The sequence below is a fragment of the Anomaloglossus baeobatrachus genome, chromosome 6 (genome assembly GCF_048569485.1).
Source record: "Anomaloglossus baeobatrachus isolate aAnoBae1 chromosome 6, aAnoBae1.hap1, whole genome shotgun sequence".
NCBI classification, from domain to species: Eukaryota; Metazoa; Chordata; class Amphibia; order Anura; family Aromobatidae; genus Anomaloglossus; species Anomaloglossus baeobatrachus.
In genome coordinates, this window is record NC_134358.1 from 527310314 (window position 1) to 527323994 (window position 13681).

At 52.8% G+C, this 13681-nt stretch overlaps 1 protein-coding gene across 4 annotated transcripts in view; it reads left to right on the forward strand.

Moving 5' to 3' along the window:
* The window catches only part of LOC142244550 (protein nucleotidyltransferase YdiU-like), a 119687-nt gene that overhangs the window by 24926 nt on the left and 81080 nt on the right, over positions 1-13681 (forward strand). For all 4 annotated transcript variants that reach the window (XM_075316796.1, XM_075316793.1, XM_075316794.1 and 1 more), the window contains one exon: positions 825-912. In XM_075316796.1, coding sequence (XP_075172911.1) covers positions 825-912 — 88 coding nt within the window. The remainder of the gene's footprint in view (positions 1-824; positions 913-13681) is intronic.

Here is a 13681-nt window from a genome sequence, read left to right on the forward strand (position 1 = left end):
GCAGATTTATCTCTGTGTGTGACAGGGCCTTAATACTAAGACAATGGAGATAATAGCTGATAAATTCTTCTTACCGGAATACCTCTTTACATTACATTGGCCTCAGGTTACAATATTTTCCACCAGACAATGGTATTTCCTGGGCCATAATCTGGTGGATGAGAAGAATCATCCAATTGGCGTGGGTTGCCTTTTTATTGGTAAAACACCTGTATTACAAGAGTGCCTGTGCTGATTAGCTGTGTACCAGTGCCTCTGTATATTACATACATGGTGCATTACTTTTTGTATTATACCCCTCTTTACCTGCGCCAGGATGCGCTGTTACTTCTGAGCAAAAATGTGAAAATAGCAAAAGTAAGGCAATGTGCGCACAGTGCGTTTTTCCGCGGCATTTTTTCGCGTTTTTTTGGGTGCGTTTTTGGCCTCTAAACTGTATGCACTTCCTTCCCCAGCACAGTCTATGAGTTTTCATTTTTGCTGTCCGCACAGTGCAGTTTTGTTTTAGGTGCGTTTTTGTGGTAACCATGCAACATGTCAATTCTTTCTGTGTTTTTGCCAGCGTTTTTTTACCCATGCAATGCATTGGAAAAAACGCGGTAAAACGGGCAAAACCACGTGTTTTTTTAAATGTTTTTTTACCGTGGGTGCGTTTTTGTGCGTTTTTTAGCGAACAAAAATGCATTAAAACGCTGCATCTTTGTGGTCACAAAAAAAGGCAACGCGCACACATAGCCTAATGGTCCCAGAATATAAATAGTAACAAAAATTTTATGATGAAATGTGATAGAATAGTGAATATTATATATTCTATTCTTGCGTAGGAGCGGTGGTATTGCGAGTCGCCAAATCTTGGTTTCGAATTGGTTCTCTTGAAATTTTGTCCAATTCTGGGGAATTTCACTTGCTAAGGTAAGATGAATTTTGGAAAGACCTTTTTCTTAAATATTTCTTTAGTTCCAGTAAATAATCCAACGCCCTCTTAAGGGGGCTTTACACGCTATGATATCGTTAATGTTTTATCGTCGGGGTCACGCCGTTAGTGACGCATATCCAGTGTCATTAACGATGTCGCAGCGTGTGACACTTTTGTGCGACCTAAAACGATTGCAAAAGTGGCACAAATCGTTTGCCGTGGAGAGGTCGTCCTAAAACCAAAAATTGTTCACCTCTCATTAGCGATGTAGTTCCTTGTTCCTGCGGCAGCACACATCGCTGTGTGTGACATCGCAGGAGCGAGGAACATCTCCTTACCTGCCTCCACCGCCAATGCGGAAGGAAGGAGGTGGGCGTGATGTTTACGTCCCGCTCATCTCCGCCCCTCCACTTCGATTGGACGCCTGCCGTGTGACGTCGCCGTGACGCCGCACGACCTGCCCCCTTAGAAAGGAGGCGGATCGCCGGCCAGAGCGATGTCGCAGGGCAGGTAAGCCTTGTGACGGGGGAGCGCGATATTGTGCGCGATGGGCAGCGATATGCCCGTGTCTCACAAACAAGGGGGCGTTACCGATATCGCTACCGTGTAAAGCCCCCTTTACACTTAACACAGATCTGTATCCGTAGATCCCATAGCTATGAGCAAACATCTCTTCCCAAATAGCTCACTGATGAGAGTAGGGAGGCCTCGTACACGTGTGTGTATAGGGCTTGAGCTCTTATTTTCGATGAAGCATTCCTGATTACGTATAGATACAGATCACAAGTTGCCAGAGATGAAGTTTACAGGTTACGGCCGATAGAGGTTTTCTAATCTTCTTTAAAAGGTGACTGTGGAATTCTATGGTTATGAAGGAACCCAGAATCTGCCTTTTGCGCCAAAAAGATCGGAAATGACGACGATCATCAGTGACCTGACCGCTGAACCACTGATTAGTTTGGAGTCAGATGTCTCGTGGTCGGGAAATCATCTTTTTCGGTCCATCAGAGATGGTTGGACAAGTGGTGCTGGATTCTAAGGGGTCTTTCACATTGCGTTCTGATCTCTGTTCAGTGGTCCCATCGGGGTTTCCGTCTGAACCTCCTGCAAAACGGGTTTTGAACGTATGTGTGGTGCCCCTGAGGCGTCTGGTCACTACAGGGTACTGCAACTCATTTAAGGTGCAATATCCATCCCGGGTATGGAGAGGTTAATGTCTGGCATGTGTCACTTAAATCACACAGTCTGAGAATGAGTCAGCAACTTTCTTGCATAACACATACAGCACCGGCGACAGAGCTGGGACACTTAAACAATCAAGGGGGTCCCCAAGGTGCTTCATGCCACGGAGATCGACACAGCGCATCTTAGAGAAGGAGAGACCAACAGAGACTGCCATACCGGACCTAACCAATGACCTACCCAGGATCGACCGGAGCTTCATCACGGCCGAGACAAGTACCCAAGGTGTGGCGTTGAACAAGTGATTAAAGACCTGGAACCCGCACCTATTGACTCCTACTCTGATTGCTGTCACCCTGTGCTCCGGCGCTCCCGGGAACTGCCGTGCCCCCGCCATCCTCCTGGGGCCCGCTCCGCCTGTGGGGAGCGATACCATCCCGTCTGCACCTGACATATGCCCCGGTGAGAGACCCTGCAGCGGCGGCCCCCATCCCTCGCCGCGTACGACAGGTGGCGTCATGATCCTAATAGACTTTCCTAACCCCGACTACTACCGCCATCTTCCCTACCACCCTCCAATCCTCCTTCCTGTACGCCTCGGGGCAACGGAACCGGGCCAGGCCACCCCGTGATGACACAGAGGATCTGCACCCCAGCCCAGCAATGAGTAGGTTAAAACACCTGCCCCGTGGGGCTCTACATACACTGTGTGCAGAATTATTAGGCTAGTTGTATTTTAAAGGATTTTTAGTATCAAAGCTTAATATTTTTGGAAGTTGGAGTGTTTTTGCTTTTTAGATTTGGCTATCTTAGGAGGATATCTGTTTGTGCAGGTAACTATTACTGTGCAGAATTATTAGGCAACTTAATAAAAACCAAATATATATTCCCCTCTCACTTGTTTATTTTCACCAGGTAAATCAATATAACTGCACAAAATTTAGAAATAAACATTTCTGACATGCAAAAACAAAACCCCAAAAATGAGTGACCAATATAGCCTCCTTTCTTTATGATGACACTTAACAGCCGACCATCCATAGATTCTGTCATTGCTTGATCTGTTTACGATCAACATTGCGTGCAGCAGCCATCACAGCTTCCAGACACTGCTCCCAGAGGTGGACTGTTTTCCCTCCCTGTAGATCTTACATTTTATGAGGGACCACAGGTTCTATATGAGGTTCAGATCAACAATGGGGCCATGTCTTTATCTTTTCATCTTTTACACCTTTATTGGCCAGCCACGCTGTGGAGTAGTTGGATGCATGTGATGGAGCATTGTCCTGTATGAAAATCATGGTTTTCTTGAACGATGCCGACTTCTTCCTGTACCACTGCTTGAAGAAGTTGTCTTCCAGAAACTGGCAGAAGGTCTGGGAGTTGAGCTTAACTCCATCCTCAACCCGAAAAGGTCCCACAAGTTCATCTTTGGTGATACCAGCCCATACCAGTACCCACCTCCACCTTGCTGGCGTCTGAGTCGGAGTGGAGCTCTCTGCCCTTTACTGATCCAGCCTCAGACCCATCCATCTGGCCCATCAAAAGTCACTCTCATTTCATCAGTCCATAAAACCTTTGAAAAATCAGTCTTCAGATATTTCTTGGCCCAGTCTTGTCGCTTTACCTTATGTTTCTTGTTCAAAGGTGGTCATTTTTCAGCCTTCCTTACCTTGGCCATGTCCCTGAGTATGGCACACCTTGTGCTTTTTGATACTTCAGTAACGTTGCAGCTCTGAAATATGGCCAAACTGGTGGCAAATGGCATCTTGGCAGCTTCACACTTAATTTTCCTCAATTCATGGGCAGTTATTTTGCGCCTTTTTTGCCCAACACGCTTCTTGTGACCCTGTTGGCTATTTGCCATGAAGCGCTTGATTGTTCTGTGATCACGCTTCAAAAGTTTGGCAATTTCAAGACTGCTGCTTCCCTCTGCACGACATCTCACAATTTTGGACTTTCTTCATCGTTCCTTATGGGAGACCCAGACCATGGGTGTATAGCTAGCGACCTCCGGAGGACACACAAAGCACTACACTCAAACGTGTAGCTCCTCCCTCCGGGCTATATACACCCCCTGGATGACAATCTACCCAGTTCAACGCTTTGTGTTTCAGGAGGATACACACACTTTTATTTCCTCATATTTTTTTCAATTTTATTTTAATTTTTATAGAAAAGCGGGTCCAATCTGGACTCCCGGCATGTCCCTTCACGCTCCACTCTGCGGGGTGCTGTTAAGGTTGATCTTCATAAGGCTGGAGCCTTCACATGCCGAGCTCCTTCGCATCCTCTGTCGAGGCTCTGTTTGAAGTGGGAGCCTCCACGGTCCTCTCTGCTTGCAGGAGGCCGGCTCCATCCACAGCCCTGTCTGGTCCCTGCTGGAAGGAGCGTTAACCCCACTCAGGGACATGGCCCTGCGTCTCCAAGCTAAGTATTGAGACGTTTTTTCAGGGGTCCCGGGTGCTTTTATTATGGGGGCAGTATGTGCTTTAGCGTTACTGTTAATTTCGGCCGGTTCTGGGAATTTCCCATGAGAACCGCGCCGACGGTGCCTGCTCGTCGGCCGCACTTTGAAATCTAGGCCCCGGCTTCAGTTTGGGCCTAGTTTCGTTTTTGGCTTCTGCTGTATGTTTTGCATACAGCGCCGCCCACCGCCCGGCCAGCAGAGGGGAGGGCACTTCTCTCTAAGGAGATGTCCCCTCCCCTGTCTACCCCCCTGTATCTCTGTGCTTCTGTTTTCCCGCTCCTGGGCTTATACACGCCCCCCCTCCTTCTCCCAGCGCCATTTTATCAGCGTTTTTATCACTGAGAAGCGCTGGATGTTGCAGCTGCATACTTTTTGGAAAGCTGTCACTTTACAGGGGAGCGGTGAAATCCGGAGGACACAGAGAGCAGGGCTGGTAAGCCACAACCTATGGTTGTGGATTTTTATACACTCAGGCTTTCTACAGGAGTGTGTTTTGGCTGCAGAGCTTCCTCCACAGCAGCATGTCTGTCACTAGGAGCAAAGCTGCAAACATGTATGCTATATGCACTGCTTGCAAGCTAATTCTGCCAGAGCCTAGCACGTACCCACATTGTGATAACTGTGCTAATATGGTTGTGTCTCAGCCTGGAGCCTCCTCAGGGGTCCCTCAGGCTGCTTCGGTCCCGGTGGCTGAACCCCCGGCTTGGGTAGCATCCTTTTCACAGGCTCTTTCCAAGTCGTTTGCCGATTCCATGGGGCAGCTGTCCCAGACGCTGCTGTCTATGCATCAGCCTCCCTCTCAGGGTGTCTCTGCGGCTCCGAGCTCTGCAGAGCCCTCAGAGCAGGTCCTAGGACCCCGTCCCCCTAAACGGAGACGCACGGACCCTTCTCCTTCCTCGTCCCACGGCTCTGATTCACAAGCCGAGGTGCAGGGCGAGGAAGATTCCTTTACTGTGGGCTCAGACGCTGCCTCTATGTACCCCATTGATTTGTCTGAGGGTGATGCGGACGTTAGTGACTTGATTGCGTCCATTAACTCCGTACTGAACCTCAACCCACAGGAGTCAGAGGATCAACCCTCTCTGGTAGAGGTACACCAGTTTACCTCTCCTAAGAAACCTAGGAGTATGTTTTTTAACCACTCCAGCTTTCAGACCACTGTTAACAAGCCTAGGGCCTGTCCTGACAAACGTTTTCCGAAACGTAGTTCAGATGACCGTTTCCCGTTTCCACCGGAGGTAGTTAAGGACTGGGCCCAGTCCCCAAAGGTGGACCCTCCAGTGTCCAGAATCTCAGCCCGCACAGTAGTTGCGGTGGCCGACGGCACTTCTCTTAAGGATCCCACTGACCGCCAGGTTGACCTTCTGGCCAAGTCTGTATTTGAGGCGGCAGGAGCCTCCTTCTCTCCGTCTTTTGCGGCGGTGTGGGCTCTTAAGGCTATCTCTGCCTCTCTGGCGGAGATTCATTCCCTTTCCAGGGACTCTATTCCTGAGATGGATGCCTTAACTTCCCGAGCTTCGGCTTTTGCGTCCTACGCCATGTCTGCCATCCTGGAGGCTTCTCACCGCACGGCAGTGGCTTCCGCTAACTCCCTCGCGATCCGCAGGATCTTGTGGCTTCGAGAGTGGAAAGCGGACGCTTCCTCTAAGAAGTACCTTGCGAGTCTCCCCTTTACTGGGTCACGGCTGTTTGGGGAACAGCTGGATGACATAATTAAGGAAGCTACTGGCGGGAAGAGTACTTCCTTGCCACAAGCTAAAGCCAAGAAACCTACCCAGGGCAGGAACCAATCGAGGTTTCGTTCCTTTCGTTCCTCTAACTGGTCATCCTCTAAGCCCACAGTCTCGTCCAATACCGCCAAGGATCGCAAATCCAACTGGCGCGCAAAGCCGCGTCCTCAAAAGACCGGAGGAGCCGCTGCCACCAAGGCAGCCTCCTCGTGACTATCTGGCCGCGCCAGCAACGTCCTTGGTCGGGGGCAGGCTCTCCCACTTTGGCGACGTGTGGTTGCAACACGTCGCCGATCAGTGGGTGCGGGATATCATCACCCACGGCTACAGGATACCTTTTTCCTCCAGCCCGCCAAACAGATTTTTTCTGTCCACCCCCCCCTGCTCCAAAGCCGCCGCCTTCTCTCAGGCCGTGGCATCCCTGCAGACCAACGGTGTAATTGTTCCGGTCCCCGCCCGGGAACGGTTCAGAGGTTTCTACTCAAACCTCTTTCTAGTTCCCAAAAAGGACGGTTCCTCCCGGCCCATCCTGGATCTCAAGCTTCTCAACAAGCATGTTCAGGTGCGGCACTTTCGCATGGAATCTCTAAGATCGGTCATTGCCTCAATGACCCAGGGAGATTTTCTGGCATCCATCGACATCAGAGATGCCTATCTGCATGTGCCTATTGCGGTTTCACACCAGCGCTGGCTACGCTTTGCGATCGGAGAGGAACATTTCCAGTTCGTGGCTCTTCCCTTTGGCTTAGCCACGGCCCCCCGAGTGTTCACCAAGGTCATGGCAGCAGTGGTTGCGGTCCTGCACCTCCAGGGGTTGGCAGTGATTCCTTACCTGGACGACCTTCTAGTCAAGGCCTCATCCAGTGTAGACTGTCAGCGGAGTGTCTCGCTCACTCTCGCCACTCTAGTCCAATTCGGGTGGCTTGTCAACCTCCCCAAGTCGACTCTGACCCCGACCCAGGTACTTTTGTACCTAGGGATGCAATTCGAGACGCTGCCGGCACTTGTCAAGTTGCCCTTAGTCAAACAGCAGTCCCTTCGTCTGGCAGTGCGCTCTCTGCTGAGGCACCGCCGTCATTCCATCAGACACCTCATGCAGGTGCTGGGTCAGATGGTGGCGTCCATAGAAGCGGTTCCCTTTGCCCAGTTCCATCTGCGTCCCTTGCAGCTGGACATTCTCCGCTGTTGGGACAAGCGGATCTCTTCTTTGGACAGGCTGGTGGCTCTGTCATCACAGGCCAGGAACTCCCTTCAGTGGTGGCTTCAGCCCCTCTCCCTTTCACAGGGACGGTCCTTCCTGACTCCGTCCTGGGTGATCCTCACCACGGATGCCAGTCTCTCCGGCTGGGGAGCGGTGTTTCTCCATCACCGAGCACAGGGCACTTGGACTCCGTCCGAATCGGCCCTCCCGATCAATGTGCTGGAGATCAGAGCCGTGTTTCTAGCTCTCCTAGACTTTCACCACCTATTGGCGGGCAAGCACATTCGGGTTCAGTCGGACAACGCGACAGCGGTTGCCTACATCAATCACCAGGGCGGGACTCACAGCCGTCTGGCGATGTTGGAGGTTCAACGAATCCTCCAGTGGACGGAGGACTCAAAGTCCACCATATCCGCAGTCCACATCCCAGGCGTGGAAAACTGGGAGGCCGATTATCTCAGCCGTCAAACCGTGGACGGCGGCGAGTGGGCACTGCATCCGTCAGTGTTCAGGTCAATTTGCCGCAAGTGGGGCACTCCGGAAGTAGATCTAATGGCTTCCCGGCACAACAAGAAGGTTCCGGTTTACGTGGCTCGCTCCCACGATCCTCAAGCCTTCGCAGCAGACGCACTGGTTCAGGATTGGTCTCAGTTCAGTCTGGCCTATGTGTTTCCCCCTCTGGCGCTATTGCCCAGGGTTCTGCGCAAGATCCGAATGGAGGGCCGTCGAGTAATACTCATTGCTCCGGACTGGCCCAGGCGAGCCTGGTACCCAGACCTGCTCCGCCTGTCCGTAGGGGTGCCGTGGCATCTTCCGGACCGCCCAGACCTTCTCACTCAAGGTCCGTTCTTCCGCCAGAATTCTGCGGCTCTCAGATTGACGGCGTGGCTCTTGAGTCCTGGATCCTGACGGCTTCAGGCATTCCCTCTGAGGTCATCTCCACCATGACTCAGGCTCGGAAGTCTTCCTCGGCTAAGATTTACCACAGGACTTGGAAAATTTTCCTGTCCTGGTGTCGCTCTTCCGGCCATGCTCCTTGGCCGTTCGCCTTGCCGACCATCCTGTCTTTTCTACAGTCGGGTCTACAGTTGGGTCTGTCCCTCAATTCACTTAAGGGACAGGTGTCGGCTTTGTCGGTATTGTTCCAGCGGCGTATCGCCCGACTGGCTCAGGTGCGCACCTTCATGCAGGGCGCATCTCACATCATTCCTCCTTACCGACGACCCTTGGATCCCTGGGACCTTAATTTGGTCCTCACGGCCTTACAGAAACCCCCTTTTGAGCCTCTCAGGGAGGTTCCTTTGTCTAGACTTTCACAGAAAGTTGTCTTTCTAGTAGCCATAACTTCTCTCAGGAGAGTTTCTGATTTGGCTGCGCTCTCTTCGGAATCCCCCTTTTTGGTGTTTCACCAAGACAAGGTGGTTCTTCGTCCGACTCCGGACTTTCTCCCTAAGGTGGTGTCTTCCTTCCACCTTAACCAGGACATTTCATTGCCCTCTTTTTGTCCGGCCCCTGTGCATCGCTTTGAGAAGGCGTTGCACACCTTAGATTTGGTGCGGGCGCTCCGAATCGATGTGTCTCGCACCGCCGTTTTTCGGCGGTGCACCTCACTTTTTGTGCTAACCACGGGTCAGCGCAAGGGCCTTTCGGCGTCTAAACCGACCTTGGCTCGTTGGGTTAGGTCGGCTATCGCCGATGCCTACCAATCTTCTCAGGTGCCTCCCCCGTCGGGGATTAAGACGCACTCGACCAGAGCTGTCGGTGCCTCCTGGGCTTTCAGGCACCAGGCTACGGCTCAGCAAGTGTGTCAGGCTGCCACTTGGTCCAGTCTGCACACTTTTTCTAAGCACTACCAAGTGCATGCTCATGCTTCGGCAGATGCGAGCTTGGGCAGACGCATCCTTCAGGCGGCTGTCGCCCATTTGTGAAGTTAGGTTTTGCCTACTTCTCCGTTTCGTTTATTTCCCACCCATGGACTGCTTTGGAACGTCCCATGGTCTGGGTCTCCCATAAGGAACGATGAAGAAAAAGAGAATTTTGTTTACTTACCGTAAATTCTTTTTCTTATAGTTCCGACATGGGAGACCCAGCTCCCTCCCTGTTGCCTGTTGGCAGTTTTTTTGTTCCGTGTGCTTCACGGCTGTTGTTAGTAGACAGAGTGCTGGTTTTGCCGAGTTTTACTCTATCTCTACTTATGGGTGGATGTCCTCCTTCAGCTTTTGCACTGAACTGGGTAGATTGTCATCCAGGGGGTGTATATAGCCCGGAGGGAGGAGCTACACGTTTGAGTGTAGTGCTTTGTGTGTCCTCCGGAGGTCGCTAGCTATACACCCATGGTCTGGGTCTCCCATGTCGGAACTATAAGAAAAAGAATTTACGGTAAGTAAACAAAATTCTCTTTTTCTTTATCATTCCTTTGGGAGACCCAGACCATGGGTGTTTAGCTTCTGCCTCCGGAGGACACACAAAGTATTACACTTAAAAGTGTAGCTCCTCCCTCTGAGCTTATACACCCCCTGGTGAGCAGACCCAGCAAGTTTATCGCTTTGTGTTCAGGAGGGCATACATCCACACATGCATTCTCATATGATTTTTCTTCTTTGGAATGAGATTGAAGAAGTCCGGTCCACGTCTGGACCCCCGGCATGTCCCTTCTCACCCCACTGTGTCGGCGGTGTTGTAAGGTTGATTTCCAAGGCTGGAGCCTTACATGCCGTGCTCCTTCACCATCCCTCCTGGGCTCTGGCTTGAAGTGGGAGCCAGCACGGTTTCCCTGCCTGGCAGGAGACCGGTCTCCATCCGCAGCCCTTCAGGATCCTGCTGGACCGGAGCACTCATCCCCAGGGGCCTGGCCCTGCGTCTCAGCAGCTAAGTACCTGAGACGTTTATATTTTGGGGGTCCCTGTGCTTTATTGTTTGGGGAGAGTGTGCTTACTGTATTTATTGGCATTTCCGGTGGGTTCTCTAGCTGTCACCCGAGAACCGCGCCGATGGTGCCTGCGCGCGTCGGCCTCGCCGCTCAAATTCAGGCCCCGGCTTTGCCGGAGGCCTAGTTTCTGTTCTCTGCCCTCGCATGTCATTCATGCAGAGGGACAGGCTCGGCTCCTCCCGGCGGCCGTTCTGCACAGGGGAGGGACACTCCCCACTGCTGTGCGTGTCTCCTCCCCTGTAGGTCTCTATGGCCCTCCAGATCCCGCTCTCACAGCAAGTCCCGCCCCCTCTCTTCGCTCCGGCGGCCATTTTCTCAGACAGAGTTCACTCGGCGCTGGCCTGCACTCTGCATCCCTGCTGAGGTGCTGTGCTTGGGGGTCCGGGCTTCGGGATCTGGAGGGCACACAACACCGCTCCAGCGGTCTGGTAAGCCACAGCCGGTCTCCGGTTGTGGACCTCTGTATATACTCTCTGGGGTTCATTCTCTGGCAGAGCCCCCACTCCAGCAGCATGTCTCACACGAGGAGCAAGGCTCCAAAGCTTTATTCTGTATGCGCTGCATGTAAGCTCCTGCTGCCTGAACCGAGCACCTATCCTCATTGTGAGGTCTGCTCTAACTTGGCGGTGCCACAGCCTGGAGTCTCACCCCCAGTGGTCTCTCAGGCTGCTCCTGCTCCTGTGGCTGAACCCCCGGCTTGGGTAGAATCCTTTTCTAGGTCTATCTCCCAGTCTTTTGCTGAGTCCATGGGACTTCTGTCCAGGACTTTGATGAATATGCATCAGCCCCCTTCACAGGGTGCCCCTATTGCTATGGGTCTCTTAGGTTCGGAGCTCACAGAGGATTCATCATCAGGGCCCAGACCCCGTCCTCCTAAGAAGAGACGCAGGGTTCCCTCTCCCTCCTCCTCCCGCGGCTCTGATTCAAGAGCTGACTCGCAGGATGAGGAGGATGGCTTTACAGGAGGCTCGGAGGCTAACTCCATGTACCCCATTGATCTGTCCGAGGGTGACTCAGATCTTAGTGACTTGATTGCTTCCATTAACTCTGTACTGGATCTTAATCCGCCAGTATCAGAGGAGCAACCCTCTCTGGCAGAAAAGCACCAGTTTACCTCGCCCAAGAGAGCAAAGAGTGTGTTCTTTAACCACTCCAGTTTTCAGGCCGCTGTGACCAAACCCAGGGCCTGTCCTGACAAACGCTTCCCAAAGCGTGGTTCTGATGACCGTTTTCCCTTCCCACCTGAGGTGGTCAAGGAGTGGGCTCAGTCACCAAAGGTAGACCCTCCGGTGTCTAGGCTCTCAGCTCGGACTGTTGTGTCGGTGGCTGACGGCACCTCCCTTAAGGATTCCACGGACCGTCAGATTGACCTTCTGGCCAAATCCGTGTATGAAGCGGCGGGGGCCGCGTTTTCCCCGACTTTTGCAGCAGTGTGGGCTCTCAAAGCCATCTCTTCTTCTCTAGAGGAGATGCATTCCCTCACCAGGGAATCTATGCCCGAAATGGTTGCCTTAACTTCCCAAGCTTCAGCTTTTTCATCTTATGCTATGTCTGCCATGCTGGAGGCTTCTCACCGCACTGCGGTGGCTTCGGCTAATTCACTCGTTATCCGCAGGATCTTGTGGCTTCGAGAGTGGAAGGCAGATGCTTCTTCAAAGAAGTACCTTGCTGGGCTCCCTTTTGCTGGGTCCCGGCTGTTCGGAGAACAGCTGGATGAAATCATTAAGGAAGCTACTGGCGGGAAGAGTACTTCCATGCCACAAACCAAAACCAGGAGACCTGCCCAGGGTAGGAATCAGTCGAGGTTTCCCTCCTTTCGTTCCTCCAACTGGTCGTCCTCTAAGCCCTCGGCCTCGTCCGCTAACTCAGCCAAGGACCAGAAATCCAACTGGCGCCCAAAAGCGCGTCCACAGAAGACCGCAGGAGGTGCTGCCACTAAGGCAGCCTCCTCTTGACTCTCTGCCCGCCCCGGCGACGTCCTTAGTCGATGGCAGGCTCTCCCACTTTGGCGACGCTTGGTTTCAACACGTCTCCAATCAGTGGGTGGGAGATATCATCTCCCACGGCTACAGGATAGAATTCTCTTCCAGCCCGCCAAACAGATTTATTCTCTCAACCCCCCCCCCCCCCCCCCCTTGCTCCAAGGCCGCCGCCTTCTCGCAGGCCGTGACAGCCTTGCAGGCCAACGGAGTAATTGTACCAGTTCCCGCCCGGGAACGGTTCAGAGGTTTCTACTCAAATCTCTTCCTAGTTCCCAAAAAGTATGGTACCTTCCGGCCCATCCTGGATCTCAAGCTTCTCAACAAGCATGTTCAGGTGCGGCACTTTCGCATGGAGTCTCTGCGATCAGTCATTGCCTCAATGAGCCAAGGGGATTTCCTGGCATCCATCGACATCAGAGATGCCTATCTGCATGTGGCAATTGCAGTTTCACACCAGCGTTGGCTACATTTTGCAATAGGAAAGGATCATTTCCAATTCGTGGCTCTCCCCTTCGGGTTAGCCACGGCTCCTCGGGTATTCACCAAGGTCATGGCAGCAGTGATTGCGGTTCTGCACCTCCAGGGGTTGGCAGTGATTCCTTACCTGGACGACCTTCTAGTCAAGGCTTCATCCAGCGCAGACTGTCAGCGGAGTGTCTCGCTCACTCTCGCCACTCTAGCCCAATTCGGGTGGCTGGTCAATCTGCCCAAATCCACTCTGACTCCGACCCAGAGTCTCACGTACCTAGGGATGCAGTTCGAGACTTTGCCGGCACTTGTGAAGTTGCCCTTAGTCAAACAGCAGTCCCTCCAGCTAGCGGTGCGCTCTCTGCTGAGGCCCCGCCGTTATACCCTCAGGCGTCTGATGCAGGTGCTGGGTCAAATGGTGGCGTCCATGGAGGCTGTTCCCTTTGCCCAGTTCCATCTGCGCCCCCTGCAGCTGGACATTCTCCGCTGTTGGGACAAGCGGCCTTCCTCCTTACACAGGTTGGTGGCTCTGTCGCCACAGACCAGGAGCTCTTTTCAGTGGTGGCTTCGGCCCCTCTCCCTGTCCCAGGGGCGCTCCTTCCTGGCCCCGTCCTGGGTGATTCTCACCACGGATGCCAGTCTATCCAGCTGGGGAGTGGTATGTCTCCACCACAGAGCGCAGGGCACTTGGACTCCGTCCGAGTCAGCCCTTTCGATCAATGTGCTGGAAACCAGAGCCGTGCTTCTAGCTCTCCTAGCTTTTCACCACCTATTGGCGGGCAGGCACATTCGAGTCCAGTCAG